At 35.9% G+C, this 16,999-nt stretch overlaps 1 protein-coding gene across 1 annotated transcript in view; it reads right to left on the reverse strand.

The window, feature by feature from the left end:
• The window catches only part of PCSK5 (proprotein convertase subtilisin/kexin type 5), a 626,478-nt gene that overhangs the window by 112,766 nt on the left and 496,713 nt on the right, over positions 1 to 16,999 (reverse strand). The window contains 2 exon segments of the mRNA XM_074281408.1: positions 2,643 to 2,779; positions 11,347 to 11,449. Of these exon segments, the coding sequence (XP_074137509.1) occupies positions 2,643 to 2,779; positions 11,347 to 11,449 (240 nt within the window).

Consider the following 16,999-nt stretch of genomic DNA (forward strand, 5'->3'; position numbering starts at 1 on the left):
TGTGTGATTTTTTCAGTTAGCTGTATTTTTCCCCCCCAATTTGGTTAATTCTACTTTTGAAAGTAGTGTTTTCTTCAGTGATTTTTTTTTTTTTTTTTTTTTTTTGCATTTGGCCAATTGTATTTTTTAAGGAATTGTCTTCCTTTTTCAAGCTGATGACTTTCTCTTGCATACCTCTTATTTCTTTTCTCATTTTTTCTTCTACCTCTCTTATTTGCCTTTTAAAGTCTTTTATGAGCATTTCCAAGAAGCCTCTTTGGGCTTGAGACCAATTTAAATCACACTTTGAGATTTCCTCTATGGACATTTTGTTCTTATATGTCTTAGTGTTTTGGGCATTTCTGTCACCATAACAACTTTCTGTGGTCAAAGTTCTTTTCTGTTTCTCACTTATTTTTTCCCCTTTTCTTTTGGTATTTCCTGTTTTGTTTTTTTGTTTTTAATTTTTTGATTTTTAAAGTTGAATTCTGCTCCTAGAATAAAGGGGGCACTATTCCAAGCTTTCTGTGCAGCTCTGAGCATTGGTTTTGAGTACAAGGGCTTCTTATTTTTTCAGGGGATAGCTTTTCTGCCATTCCCAGGAAACAGCCCAATTTCCAAAAATTTGCCTTCTGGACTGGAACTAGGGACAACCCTATTGGTAGACTCTACTACTGAGTTAGGGTTGAGGGTCTCAGTAGCTGATTTGCTGTGAATAAGACACTCTTGCTGGCTTTCCCCGACTCTGAATTGAGCTGAGTACCCTTTTTCACCACAGTGAGACTGATCTTTCTTGAAGTTTTTCCAATGTATTTTGAGGTGGAGAGTATTTTCACTTTTCAGAGGCTTGGTTTCATGTGATTTTTGAGGGAAACTTGGAGAGCTTGAACAGCTTCCTGGCTTTATTCCACCATCGTGGCTCTACCACAATAATAGTATTAATTAAGATCCCTTTAGTGATTTTCTAATGTCTGAAGCATAAGCCTGGTGTTCAAGTCTTCACAATTTAGTGCTGACCTTCCTTTTTAACCTTATCATATCGTCTTCACTTCCTACTCAATGCTTCTGCCATGTTATATTATTTGCTATGTTTTGCATATACTCTGAAGCTGACCACTTCCATATTTTTAATTCTCAATCTTCCTTATGCCTCTATTGCCTATTGTGGAAATCCTCCTGTTCTCTATAACTCAATTCAAATTTTGTTTTTTCCAGAAAGCATTCTGTGATCTTTCCAAGGAGCAGTAACTTTTCTTTCTTGGAATCTCAAAATATATTACTTACACCTCTCTCACACACTTATATTATAGTTTTCTGTGCATATGTATTATCTTTCCATTACAGTGTGAAAGAAAGGATTATTAATAATTAATGCTTTGGGGAGATTTAGGATTTTCCCTTTTTCTATTTTCAAGATTTGAATCTCTGAAAGTTGAGTTAACCTTCTCTATCAGATCCCATTCAACCTCACAAAGAGTCTACTCTAACGCAAATTCCATTCAATCAAACTTGAGTGGAGACAGCCTCTTTTGTTTAAATTGTTTAAGATTGGGAGTGATCTATTTATAGAGACCCTCTCTCAGTCCAAGGATGTCATGATATCTCTCTCAGCCCTTCTTTAATATTCATTCTTTTGTTAATTGTTAACAAATTTTAGGGTTAATTCTCATCCTGGGGAATACCTACTTTTAAAAGGATACATAAACTATGATCCTAGCACCATCATGATTGTTTTTAGTCTAAGATATGGCCAACTGATTATGCTTTTAAATGCTTTGTTATTAATACAATGATTAAATTATCCAGAAATTATATCTCTTGGACCTTTTAATTGCCACAAATATAAGCTCTATGAGGGCAAGAATGTCTTATACAAATCCTTCAGTTCCTAGGATAACATTCTTTATAGAGTAAACATTTAATTAAAGTCAAACAACATTTATAGATTTAAGTTTCAAGAACTAAACTATTCACACTTTTAGTAACTCCAGTATACTTGTTTTCTCTCTCTAATAGATACTCTTCTGTATTTGTATTCCCGGAACTTAACATAGCATCTAGCACTAACATGCATTTAAAATTTTTTTTTTAATTTTAAATTTTTAAATTAATTTTATAATTATAATTTTTTGACAGTATATATGCATGAGTAATTTTTTTTATAAAATTATCCCTTGTATTCATTTTTCCAGATTTTCCTCTCCCTCCCTCTACTCCCTCCCCTAGATGACAGGCAATCCCATACATTTTACATGTGTTACAGTATAACCTAGATACAATATATGTGTGTCAATCCAATTTTCTTTTTGCAAGTTAAGTATTGGATTCTGAAGGTAAGTAACCTGGGTAGATAGACAGTAGTGCTAATATTTTACATTCAATTCCCAGTGTTCCTTCTCTGGGTGTAGTTGTTTCTGTCAACTGGAAGTGAGTTGGATCTTCTTTATAACATGCATTTTTTCAATCATTCATTTATTCCTGACTCCTAGCCTAGCATTCAACTCACTATGGAATACTTCCCTAAAGTGTTGAAGAGCACTGATAAGTGGCTATTGAGACTCACCCCAATAGTATAAGAGAATTTTCCTGAATAAAACTGAATGGTAACAGTTGAGGGAAGGATCTAAGACACTATAGAAGAAGTAACTGTCAGCTATGCTTACCTGTGCCACAGGAGGTACAGTTGGAGGGTTCACTTCCTTGGCATTCTTGGCAAGTGTGGTGACATGGATGGCATTGGTTTTGAAACTCAAATTTTCCTGAGGGACAGGTCAGGACACAGCGGCCATTGTCAAAAAACCTGGAGTAGCAGGAAGAATAGCACACAAAAATTACAGAACTGGTAAAAGGAATACTTTTTTGACAACAGAATACTTACTGAGACAATATTAGATATATTTCTGTTCCACACGCTCCTTTTTTTGCTTTATGATTCTATTCACAAAGATGAAACTAGTGATCCATTATCAGTGGTACATATACTTTGAGTTGTCCTATTTATTCTCCTTTACCATTTCCTCTCCCTTTTTTTTTTTTTTTTTTTTTTTTTTCCTCTAGATTTCTTAGAAAACAGCCTCTGGTAATTTGATTAACATGGATCAACTGATTTAGGTAGCACAGTGCATGGAGCACTAGGCCTAGAGTCAGAAACATCTGAGTTAAAATATGGCTTCAGACACTAGCTGTGTGACCCTGTACAAATCATTTCACTTTGCTTGCCTCCATTTCCTCATCTGTAAAATGAACTGGAGACAGAAATGGCAAACCTTTTCAGCATCTTTGCTGAAAAAACCTCAAATGGAGTCACAGATACAACTGAATTGACCAAATAACAGTAGATGCCTTGGAGAAAGATGGAATAGAGGAACAATTGAAGAGAAAGTAGGGATGTTGTCCAGAATCCTGAGGCCCAGGGAGAAGTAATGATGTGAATAGAAAATGTACCACCTATATCCTGGGAATGAGAGAAGGCAAAGTGATAATATTTCATCATAAACTTACAAAGGATTGAAGATGGAAATTTGCTTATGTAATACAAAAAGGGGAATGTTACTATAACTCCTCCCTTCTTTACCCCACCTCACCTTTCCACATACATTCCCAGGCCTTCTTGTTATGTTTAGGATTGTGGGGGCCATGATAAAAATAAACTTTAGAATGGCCAAGGTGTGCCATCTTGAGATGTAAAAATATGCTGATATTAAGCTCCTATACACCATTGTTAAGAGAGCTGATCGTTGGGAAAAGGTGACAGAGTGGCAGAAGTCAATAAACACTATCTTTTGGAGGAAAGTAGGGCTACCTAACAATGGAGGGCACAAGATGGAACCTGAGTTGGACAGAATTGAAGAGCAAGAAGGAACTATGATAGTACAAGAAACTAGGTGACTGCCAACTGCTAGAGGAGAGTAAAACTACCAAACAATGGAGAGCACAAGATGGAACCTGAAATAGATGTAAGAATTATAGAGTAGGGAGAAGCTATGAAGGACAATGTAAAAAACAAGAAAATTGCCATCTCCTGAAAAGGAAGGGAACTACAAAACAATGGAGGACAATCAACAATGTCAGCTTAGAGAGGCAGCTGGTAAAAAACTACTAAAAATTAATCATTTGGCTATCCCCTTCCATTTTATTGCCATTCTAGCCACTTAATAAATTTTTCTCCTCTACTTTTCAACTCTTGATTTATGAACAGTAAGAAAATCAAGATCATTGCTTCTAAAAGAATGTCAGTTGAGGGGCCTATGATTTTATCATCCCTGTAATTTCCCAAAAGAAAACACTATCATCACTATTCCCTTAGATATGTTATTTCCTCCTACTAGAATATGAACATATTAAGAGCATGGACTGTTTTGCTTTTGTATTTGTATCCCCAGGGTTTGTCTCAGCTTGGCATAGAGTATTTGAGAAGTATTTTTCATTAATTTTATTACTTTGGATCATTTAACCATGAAGAGAAGCAATAAAATGGAAAAAATACTCTAAAAACTTTAAGATATAAGGGTACTCAGAGAAGTAAAATAAGGACTACAGAAGTCCCATATGGTTCAAATTATTTATATGTAAAACTGTCCATGTTTTGAGTTTCATCAGTCTGTGTTTTTATAGGTGGAAGTGGTAATTATTGTCACATACTGATACTCATGATAGAATCAATGATCCAGATACTGAGAGATATCTTAGTTGTATTTGGATTCTTTGGATGAAGAAGGACCACTAACACAGGTCTTATACTTTTCTTAGGGAACAGCAGAGGAACAATTTCTTTTTCCCTATACATTGCTTCCAAAAAGTTTTTCTTGTCACTATCAAATGATCCTCTTTGGTTATAGGAACACCATTATTTCTAAAAATTAAATCACATTATATGGAATAGAAATTGTCAGTCTACTGAACTTCAAGCCTATATCAACATATCAGGAAGAAATGTGATGTAGTGACAGTGTTCTATAATGAATTGATTATTTGACTAGGATTCAAAAAGAACTGGGCAATACTGTATGAAGATATATTCTGATTGAAATGGTTATCTTCAACATAAAGAAGATCCAATTCACTTCCAGTTGATCAATGATGGACAGAAACAGCTACACCCTGAGAAGGAACACTGGGAATTGAATGTAAACTGTTTGCACTACTGTCTTTCTACCCAGGTTACTTATACCTTCAGAATCCAATTCTTACCGTGCAACAAGAAAATTGGATTTACAATATATGTATCTAGGTTATACTGTAACACATTTAATATATATGGGATTGCCTGTCATCTAGGGGAGGGAGCAGAGGGAGGGAGGGGAAAATTTGGAAAAATAAATACAAGGGGTAATGTTGTAAAAAAAATTACTCATGCACATGTACTGTCAAAAATTATAATTATAAAATTAATAAAAAAATTTTTTTTAAAAAGAACTGGGTTCACTTACTACCTATAAGTCCCTTAGTAAGTCACTTAACTTTTTTTTAATGTATTATTCTTCTCATTTGTGAAAATGAAAAGATTAGACTTAATGGTCTTCAAAGACCCTCCTAGGTCTCCATCTGTGATGTTATGGTTTTAGTTGAAAAAGACCTAGACTTGGAATCAGAAGATCTGGAATTTGTGAACCTGCTGTGCTATATACTTTGTGACTTTAGGTAAATCATTTATAGGTCTCAGTGTCCTCATCTTTAAAATGAAGAATTTAGACTGCATCAGAAACAACAAATTACAGACCAAGGACCAAATCTGGCCTTCTGCTATCATAGATCATAGATCATAGTATCATGGAAGATGGAACTATAGAGACCAAACAATCTTACTTCTCTTTTAGGGAAACTTAGAGAGGTCAATAATTTGTCATGGTCCTATGGGTAATAATTTATAGAGCCAGGATTTGAACCCAAATCTTTATTCTGCACTATTTTATTATGAGATTAGTAAGCCTTTGTTCCTTTCCCCATTTTTGACTACCCAACACTGATTAGACTGAATCATAGGATCTGCCCCTATTGCAGCCAGCAATACTGTCTACTGTTGACTTTTAGATCCCTCCAGAGGTACACTCACAAACATCTGGCTGTCCATGTCATCACTGAGCCCTCACATCCCCCAAAGGGCAAATTATCTTATCACCCTTACTAAACCTACAAAGAGAAAGCACCATTCAGTGGTCTGACTGATAATTTAAGCCATAGTTCCAAACTAGCTATGGTTTTTAAGCATGAAAGATTTATCAAGGAATGATTGTTCTTAATGTTCCCAATATGTGGTCATGTTGATAGCTGTGGAGAGGATGGGACCATAGACCTAAATTAGAGCTTTCGAGGTTTTCAAACGAAAAGCCTACCTGAAGAGAAATTTAACATGAAAAAAGGAAAAAGGGAGTATATTCATCTGATGTGTTCACTTTCTTACTAAATCCAGTTGGAGAGAGTAGGAAGGGAAAGGGAACACATAAAACACATCATCACTTTATCCTTTAGACACACCAAAGAGAATTCTAACTTAAAAAGTCATTTATCTCCGATCTGGATCTCTCTCTTGTGACAGATACTCTTGTGAGTATCTTCAATTTGAGGTGCCTTTTAGAGCCATACTGAAATGGAAGAAGGCAGGACCCTGAAAAAAAATCAAACCATATTTTGTAGAAGAAAGAAACTATTTATTTGTCTATGGGTCTTGATCTTTTCCTAAATCTGAACAGCTTTGTCAAGTTTTTAGTAGAAAATAAAAAGCATGGTCGGGGTGGGGGGGAATGAGAGAGAACAAAATAGTAAAATAAAACTCAATGTCTTTGTCTCTCTGTATCTTCCTCTAATGTCTTTGTCTCTGTCTCTTGACTGTCTATCTCTGTCTGTTTCAATGCCTCTCTCTTTTTTTGTCTCAGTGTCTATCTTTCTTGTTAAATTGCTTGGCAACTTTTGGAAGAGTCACATTTCCCATTGCTTTTATTTACAAGGAGAGTAACAAATTTTCCTTAGAAGAAGAGGATGGATGCTTCCTTTGGGGCTTCAAGGAGATGAGGGGTATTCTCTTTAAAGCTATCTGTGGGACAGTTTTAGTCACCCTGTTCAGATCACAATGGCCCTAGGCCAAGCCTCCTCACGTGAATCAGGAAATCTAAGAGCCTTATCACTCAAATTTCAGGTCATCCTGATTTTTTCTTTACCAAATTGCAATCAGCCATTCAGGTCTAATAGAAATCATAGAGAGCAGAGGCAAAGTCAGAATCAAGACCTTAAATAGCTGGGCAGAGATACTGTCCTCAGTGTTGGGGGTAACTATACGAGAACTCCCTAGGGTGACGTTCCAGTGTGTGGTGTGTTTGATATGTGCTGGAACGGATGATCTCAGGACCGAGTTATTATATCTTTTGTTTTCCTTTGTTGGTTTTCCGTAATTAAAGCCACTCACAATAGTCCTTAATGTAATTTCTCGGTACTTAAATGTTCTAATGGAATCAAGACCAGGAAAAAAGAATTCCTGTTCCCAGAAGTCCATAGAAGTGGACCAAAACATTTTTGGATTTGAATGAGAGCAAAAGTAATTTTTGAATGCTTTATAATTAGTTGATTATCTTTAGTAGGTTAAACTGGGGAGGGGTGATTGGGGCTTTGCTTCAGGATATCACATTTAGGGAATACTGATGGACCTTGTAGACAGTCCTTCAATAACATAGAAAGAACAGAGCTTAGTACTTAGTCTGCCAAGGTAATTAGTTAACAGTTGAAACTGCTGGATGGTAAAGTGAAATAAACTTTCTATCATCAGCCATATCTTAGGGCATACTTTGTGCCATTTTCACTGCATGCAGTTTGAAGTAGTTGTCCCATGTCCAGAGCTTTCTACTTGCAATTCTGATATTTAGGTCTTTACGTAAAATTCATCTCACTTTCTGAAAATTCTTCAGAGGACAGGGCATGCTATATAATAAGTTGCCTCCTTTGTGTTTACATTATCATCTTAAATATTTAATTATTTTATTTTTAATTTATGGAATAAAACAAACACTTTTGTAATAATATAATTTAAAAAAAATGATCATACATGAAACTGAAAATCTACCGTGTACAACTTGCTATTCTATTTAAATATAAAAGTTATCAGTTAAATATCTTTTTTTTCTTTTTTCTCCCTTTCCCCTACAAGATAGCTATCAATTTCTTTTTAAAAGGACTTTTGCTTTAATTTCAGTGTTTTGTAAGAAAGCATAATTAATCCAATGAAATGACAAAAGAAAAGATGCAGATATTACAAGTCAGAGTTTACTTCTCCATTCATTGTAAGGCAATTTCCTAGATCCAAGGTTACCCCATAATAAAGAATCAAAATGGAAAGACTTCATCATGGTATAGTGTGGACAGAGAACTCGGCCATGGAGTGAGGAAAACTTGGGTTCAAATCTTCCCTCTAATACTAATTCTGTGAACCTGCACAAAGTATTTAAACTCTAAGTTTAATTTCCCCATCTGTAAAATGAAGCTTTTGGATAAGCTATAGATACTCTAAATCCATAGTAATTCCCATTACTTGTTAGAGGTATATCAAGTTAAAGGAGAGAAAATAGGTCTCAGCAGTTTTAAAACATCACCCCTGATTTTGGTCTAGATTCTAATATCAAAAGATATCATTTTTTCTCCCTCTAAAACCAACTTTTTTTATTTTTCATAGTTGACCTCACTTTCTTCCCAACCACTCAGGGTCAAATCCTTTATGTTATCTTTGACTTTGTTCTCTTCCTCAATCTGATTGTTATATATGTTCTACCTCTCTGCATCTCTCATTTCTATCTCTACCTCTTCCCTCACTTCTTTTTAGTTAAGGATAATATAATTTCTCACCTAAATCATTTTAAATACATCTGATAATAAGTCTTCTTGCCTTATTATCCATATAGAGGTCAGCATAATCTTCCTATGGCACAGATCTTCCCATGTATTCCCCTGCTCAAAAAGTGACAGTAATTCCCCTCTGCCTAAAGAATAAAATATAAACTCCCTTACTGGGTAGTTAAAACTTGGATCCAACCCAGGAGGCAGTGGCACATGATAGTAATTATTTTTAAGTTCCTACTATGTGCCAGACACTGTGCTAAACCCTGGGGGTACAATGAAGGGTAAAAAAGAGTTCCTGCTCCAGAAGAGCTCATAATCCAAGGTAATAGAAAAAGGCTGAGTGACTTCGTGGCAGAAAACCTGACCATATAAGACTCCCTCTACAGGTGGAAGATACAGATCTTACTACGGAGCTCTGTAATTCTCATCAATGTCTTTCCAAAATTATTCCATAGTGGATCCACCCATTGCTCTGGAGGTGGTCTTCTTGGTTTTTTTTTTTTTTTTTTTTTAACTGTCTTATGGTTATTAACTGTATCATTGTCATTTACTTGCTGGGTAACCTTAGTCAAATAATTCCGTTTCTCTGGTTCTCAATTTCCTCTTTTAGAAATAGGAGAAAATGTGGCCTAATAATGAAGAACCAGCCCCATAGACAAGAAGAGCTTTGTCTCTGACAAATTTGGCTTTATGACCATGCACAAGTCATTTAAAATCTCATTGACTCAGAAAATTCTCTGAAACTCTAAATCTCAGGAATTATTCTAAATAATAATAGTACATATGTCTACTATTTTGCCCTTATTTCATAATTTCCCTTCACATACTCTCTATTCTGGCCATACTGATCTATAAGTTCTTTCCCCTTCTCATTCTGCCCCCATATGTTAATCTATAGCTAGAAAATGATTCTTTCATGTCTTGGCTTGTGAATATACTTCCCTTTTTTTCAAGGCTCACATGAGATGCCTCTTTCCATATTAAGCCTTTATAAATCAAACTCAGGTAAAAAGTCATTCCTCCCTTCTCAAATTTCCTGAGAGTTCTTTGTCTGGACCTCTCCTTTGCCCCATCACAGTCTACTTTGTATTGTATTAATTTACTGAAGTAACTGGGTATTTATATTGATTTCCCCATGGGGATGGAAAGATGCTATTATATAATTGCATGGCTTCTGGAAAGTGTAGTTTAGATGGACAGTGTGAATTACCCCTCCTCTATTCCCTGTTCTGCTCCTCTCCACAAAAAGGATAGTGAGACTCCAGGAAAGAACACTAAGGTGAAGAGTCTGACTGTGGAAGCAACTTCCTCTCAATTTCTTATGTTTTCCCCTATCCTGGGACTTGAAAGAAATCCACAATCTATATAACAACCACATACCAGCAAGAAATCAATGTTTGTTGCCATAGATGCCCTTCTCTTTATTTGTCCTGCATCTGAAGTTAAAAAATTATAAAGTAAAATAATAAGTAATCTCTATGGCAATATAAAGGTATGTTATAGGTTTAAATGGATTAGATCATATTTTCAATGATGATTTGCAAAATGGTGTAAAAGATGTTGTCAAGGACATGAATGACATACTAGAAGATGGGGTAATCATATATATATGAGAAGTTTTCTTTTAAAAGAGCTTTATGAGATGACTTTGGAGTAAAAGAAGGAAAGGCACTGGGAAAATGATAAATGACATAAAAACAAAATATATCATGAAGTTTTATTTAAACTAAGAAAAAAAAACCGGATACACCAACTAATAGATATTGCTACAAAATATTAAACATGAGAGATAGACCTCTGACAAGATAAATGGATGCTTCATGAATATTTACGGATTTGGGATGATAGAACTAAACTTATGGATATAACTTTCTCATTTTTTACAGTTTAGTTAACTGAAACCTAAAGAGCTTAGGTTACTTTTCCAGGATCACACAGCTAGTAAGTACCTGGGATAGAATTCAAGCACAAGTCTTCCTGTCTTAAAATCCATATGAATCAATGAGAAGAAATGGAAGGGCTACAATCTGTACTTTTAGAGGGAGCTCCTAAATTGATGAAGTCATGCCACAGGATTATCAGTACATGGATCCCCCTTTTTTAGATTATAAGGTTGAGGGAAGGGAGTATTAGTATCTTTTTTCATCTTTGCATCTTCTACAATCTATAAAAGGTCTTGCAAATAAATATTTTCAATAAATGTTGAACCAAATTTTCTTAAAAAGCAAACAGGATCTGGCCAAGGTGGTCTGGCTGATAATTAGAAAAACTGTGCATTTGGCTTTATGAACATTGTGAAGCTAATGAATATGAACTGCTATAATAGTGGGGGAATTCCATTTTCCCTTGGGAATCTCCCCTGGGTCAACTTGATGAAGAATAGATGAATGAGTCACTTAAGCTCTCTTGGTCTCAGTTTTCTCATGTGTATAATAGGAATAATTAAAATCACAGGATTGTTATAAGAATAAAATGAGATATGAGAATATGAAATGTGAGAAACTCTTAAAACAATATATAAATGACAGTTATTATTGTTACCATTACCTTGTAATCGGGCAGCTAGTGCAGTTCTCCTGAGTTGGACCCCGGCATGTGGAACAAGAAGCTTCACAGGGTAGGCAGTGGCCCAGGTCATCAATGTATTCCCCTGGTGAACAAAAGCCAGTTGTTTACTTCAGTCTCACATAGCCATGCATGATGACTGCCTTGTCATTCTGAGGGCAGCCAGACTTCATAGCGATTGCTTGCATAAGAAAGAAAAAATGGAGACACTCTAGAGAGACCCTGAACTTCTCCAGCTGCCAATTCTAAATCCTGACCTTACAACAACAACTTCTCTTCTCCCAGGAGCCCTCAGAGTTGGACCTTTAGAAAGTTATGAGGCAATGACATATTTTTGGATCTGGTCCTTATGTGTTACAGATTTTAAAAGTCAGAGAAGGCCAAAGGGGCTTCCCGAAAGGACCCCTTCTTTGACCTCCTACTGATTTGCCTGTTAAAAGTAAGTATCTATTTTTCTCTAAGGGGCTTCAATGAGACAAAGTGCCAAGCAGGACCCACCTCAGAGAATGCCCACTATGAACAAAAAGCTCAGTGAATTGGCTAGAATAGGGAGTTAAGCCTAAGCTGCCATTTGGCAAGTGTGAGCTACCTCTCACCCTGAAAGAGGAACAACATTGAGAAGGCCAGAGAATCCCTGACTTAATTCAAAAAGTTTATCTTTTGCTAAGAAAACAACATGAGATCTTCTGACAGAAGCAATCAGAGTTGTTCCAATTTCTGGTGGTTTTACCCACTTACTACAGAGTAAAGTTGGAGGTAGAAAAGGAAAACAATAACAACAACAACAACCACAACGTCCTTGAGAGTTATGATACAGAATGATCCCAGACTTATTCTTACTTCCTTAAAATTTATGTCTTCTTTAAATGGACTGAATAGTGTGACCTGAAACAAATGGTTCCCCTCCTTTTAAAAAAAATTTCAATAGGCAGTTTATTTCTTCAAATGGAAATCACAATCTTCAGAAACTATGCTTTCAAAGTTCATCTTTCAATTCCATCACCCCCTTTCCCTTTTTTCCTCCCTTTCTTACCCCCTTTCTCTTCCTCAGTTCCTTACTCCTTCCTTTCATCCATCCTTATCTTTCTCTCTTTTCCTCTCTCCCTTCCTCTCTCCTATCTCCTGTCCCTTCCTTTTTTTCTCCCTCTTTCCACAGTCTGATATATTTAAATACCTCAAAACATTTCTAGATTCCTCAATCCAGCTAGGGAAAATGAGATTAATAGACACTTCTGGGAGTTTGCAATCTAGGATTAAACATAAAACTGATCTTTAGAAAGTGATCCATTTGAGTAAGACACCAGATCACTTTTCATTGCCAGAGCCCAGGATGAATGATAAGTTAAATGGTGATTTGCTAAAATAAAAAAAAAATGACTAAAGTATTCATACTTTTATCCCTAGAGATCCCACTGTCTAATAAGGTCAAAAACAGAAAGTAAAGTTTTACATTCACTTAAGTAAAAAGCCTTTTTGTAGTAAAAACAACAATGAAAAACAAAACAAAACAACTGCAAGCAAAATATGCAGCCACTGAAAATTAGCTAAGCAAATTGTAGTACATGAATGTGAAACAGGAATATTTCTGTGTTGTAAGAAACAATGAACATGATGAATACAGAAAGTAATTGGAAGATTCAGAATGATGTAATCAGAACCAGGAAAGCAATATACACAACAGCTACAATGGACACAGAAAAGAACAATTAAAAAAAAATGGAACTGAATGCTTTATAATCATGATGATCATACTGACCTTAGAGAAGAATTAAGAAAATATGCCTCTCTCCCTTCCTTTCTTGAATAGGTATGGGACTGTTGATGGGGAATATTGCATATACTTTAAAAATCTTTGTTCTCATGGATGGCTTACAGGACGTGGTGGGAGAGAGGAATATATTAATAAATGGAAATATAAAAGGGTCAGCGAGGTGGCATAGTGGATAGAATGCTGGGCTTGGTTTGGAGTCAGGAAGACTCATGTTTCTGATTTCAAATCTGGTCTCAGACACTTACTATGTCATGTGACTCTGCACAAGTCATTTAACCCTATTTACCTCAGTTTTCTTATCTGCAAAATGAGCTAGAGAAGGAAATGGTAAATCCCTCCAGTATCTTTGCCAAGAAAACTCTCAAAATGGAATTACAAAGTTAGATACAACCAAAAAATGACTGAGCAATAAACAAAAAAAGTTGATGATAGTGCCAAATCTTCAAGATCTGTTGTTACCTTATTTTCGGGAGTATACAAAAAGTAGATATTGGGAAAATGAACTTATTTTTAAGAACTGAGTTTTAAAAATTGAGTTTCTTTTCCTCCATCTATAGACATTCAGAAAGATAAAGCATCTATAAACTCTTACTATGTACCAGGTATCATGCTAAGCACTAAGGATACAAATATAAGCAAAAAAAAAAAAAAAAAAAAAAAAAAAAGATCCCCCACCCCCAATCTTTGAGACATTTCCATTCTAGTGAGAGAAAGGAAACATAATGTAGAGCTGGAAAGGGTTGGGGGTCAGGAATAGGGATTAAAGGCTGCCACTGAGCAATGGAAAAATCAGAATCAGAGATGGAGACTATAGCTATACCAATGTGAACAAGTTTTTTAATGTCTCTCAGTCTTCTCCATCTGTAAAATGGGGAATGAAGTAAACATAACCTTAGTTTCTCATTAAAACCCTATATTTACTCCACTACATGGAGTACCCTGGAAATAAAATCTTCCTTTTATCTGTATTCACCCATAAATAAGTGGGTAATAACTTTCTTTCTTCATAATAATCCTTTAAAATATGTCCATTTATTTTATTTTTAATTAATGGAATAAAATAAACACTCCCACAGTATGGTATAATAATAACAATAATAAAAGATATATGGCTTATTATCCCATTTGAAGGATGAGAAAACTGAGATTCAATGATTTGTCCTGAGTTACACAGGGGTAAGCATTGGGGATTACTCTAAGATCAGCATGATGTTCCTGATACTAGTATCCTTCACAAAGGAAAAATAGAGTGGACTAGTTTTAGACTTTATTTGTGTGAAAAATATTTTTTTCAAACCTATAAGTTAATCAAAAGAGTAAAAAAATATACAAACTGCAGAGATTGCCAGTATTTACAAATAACTCTCCTTCATACATTCTAGATCCACTGGCCTAGTTACAGTTCCTAGAAAATAAATCCTGTCTTTTTATGCTTTGACTTTGCCTAGATGTCCCTACTGCCTGGAATGACCTCACTTCTACCTCTTAGTTTTCCCTTATTTTCTTCAAGGCTCAGCTCAAAGCCTTTTATAGGCTTTTCCTGGTACCACTGATTATGAATGCTTTTCTTTTCAAATTCCCTTCTCTCTATTCTGAATATATCTTGTATATACTTAGTCATTTATATGATGTATCACCCTATTAGAATGTGAGCTCCCTGAGGGTGAGGACTGTTTTTGCTTTTTTTTCTCCCCAGTGTTAACATAGTGCACTTAATAAATGCTTCTTGACAGACTGATTACTCTCTTCCATTTATCTTTACCTGAGTAAATAGGTAGGAGGGAGAACTAGTTGTAAAATGGTCCTAACAGCCCAAAAGCATGCTGCGTGAGGGGAAGATGCTCCAGATTTAAGTGGACTCATTGGATCAGAATTAGGTATAAGGGAATTATTTAGAAAGTTAAAGATCCCTCATCCTATGATCAACTATTATAGACAGCTCTTCTCAGAAATACAATGACCCAAGAGAATACCTTGGCTGATCCAGGAAAAAATTATGGAGACTGAATGTGAATCAAAACATATTTTTACCTTTTTTTTTGTTTTTTTCTTTCTCATGGTTTTCCCCTTTTATTCTGATTTTTCTTTCCCAACATGACTAATATGAGAATATATTAAAAGTAATTGTAATTTATTTATATCATATTGCATGCTGTGTTGGTGAGGGTTAAGGGAAGCAGGGAGTAAACATTTTGGAACTCAAAATCTTATAAAAATGAATGTTGAAAAATAAAATATTATTAAAATGAAAAAAAAAACAACCAAAAACAAAATCAAAAGATCTCTCATTCCAGAGTGATAGCAACCCATTCTTCCCCTCTCAGATTGATTATATATTTGAGATTGTATATGAGGGGGTATATATATCTGATTACTATATACCTGGACAGGTAAAAGAAGCTATTTTCTGCCTCATTTTTACTTAGACTTAATCACTGATTGGGCATTTCCTTAGTCAAAATTAGACCCATTAAAGACCTTAGCTTAAAAAGACCAAAGATTCTCACTGTATCCAGGGCCATTTCCAGTCATCCTGATCTATGTCTGGCCACTGGACCCAAAAGCTCTGGAGGTGAATCAGGTGACCTTGCTCAGCCCTCCCTCACTTAGATCCAATTCACTTGTATGTCATAGGAACACCTCCATGAAGTCATGGTCCTCTTTGAGAACGAAGGACAAACAATGACCACAGTAATAACTTGCTTTTCTATAGAGTGTTATGGCAGCCTTAAACTTGGGGAGGCAGGCCCTTGTCCTGGCCCTAGCCTTTAAACTCTGGAGGATAGCAGCAGTAACTACCATACAACTTACCAAAATCTCTACTTTAACATTGATTATGGGGACAGCTAGGTAGTGCAGTAGATAGAGCACCAGCCCTGAAGTCAGGAGGACCTGAGCTCAAATCTAGCCTCAGATACTTTACACTTCCTAGCTGTGTGACCCTGGGCAGGTCACTTAAGCCCAATTGCCTCAGGAAAAAAAAATGGTTATGCCCTTGACCTTAGCCTGGAAATTGGTTCTCCACTCTCCAAACCACCTCCACCTGCTTATATGCTAGCTGAGAGGAGAGGATATTAGATACCCTGGAGACTCAGGAGCTTTTGGCTTAGACGTTAGGGTTTGGGCTCAGTAGCTGCCATATGGTCTCTCCAGCTGCCCATGGCCCACCCTTGAGATTCATGTGTGGGCTTCTTTCACCCTACCTGAAGCTCTGCTAGACCTGTTCACCTGATGACACCAGCCACAGAATCCTGACACGACAGTTGCCTACTCATTGACGTACACTCAAGACCCAGGAGTAATCCATAATATCACCCACCACCCTGCTGAGAATGCTTCCTGTCCCCTCAGAGATGTTTGTAGCTCTCCTTACCCTGCTTGCTAGACAGTTTTAAGAAACTCCATGGACATTGATTGAACAATACATGGCTTAATTTAAATATATGCTGCAAAATTCATAGATCCATAGATGTGAAGTACAGTGATTTAGAATTATGGGTAAAGAGGAGATAGATAGAGACTACCCCTCCCCTCTCTTTCTCTCCTCTGTCTCTGTGTCTCAATCTCTCCTTTACCCATTATTCTAAATCACTATACTTCACAAGGTTTTATGGATTTTGCAATATATATATATATTTATATATAAATTAAATTGTTTCTATAGAGACCCCTGAAAAAATTTTTGACCACCCACTCCTCTTAGGAGTTGCTCTGATTTATGGAATCCAAGGCATTTTCATCACAACAACAATTTGAAGTAGTTCATAATAATATTATTCTTTCCATTTTATAGAAACTCAGGATATCACAGAAGCAAATGTGGAAACATTCTCTGGTCAGTCTAATACAGATGCCCAAACTGAA

The sequence above is a fragment of the Sminthopsis crassicaudata genome, chromosome 1, assembly GCF_048593235.1.
Source record: "Sminthopsis crassicaudata isolate SCR6 chromosome 1, ASM4859323v1, whole genome shotgun sequence".
NCBI classification, from domain to species: domain Eukaryota; kingdom Metazoa; phylum Chordata; class Mammalia; order Dasyuromorphia; family Dasyuridae; genus Sminthopsis; species Sminthopsis crassicaudata.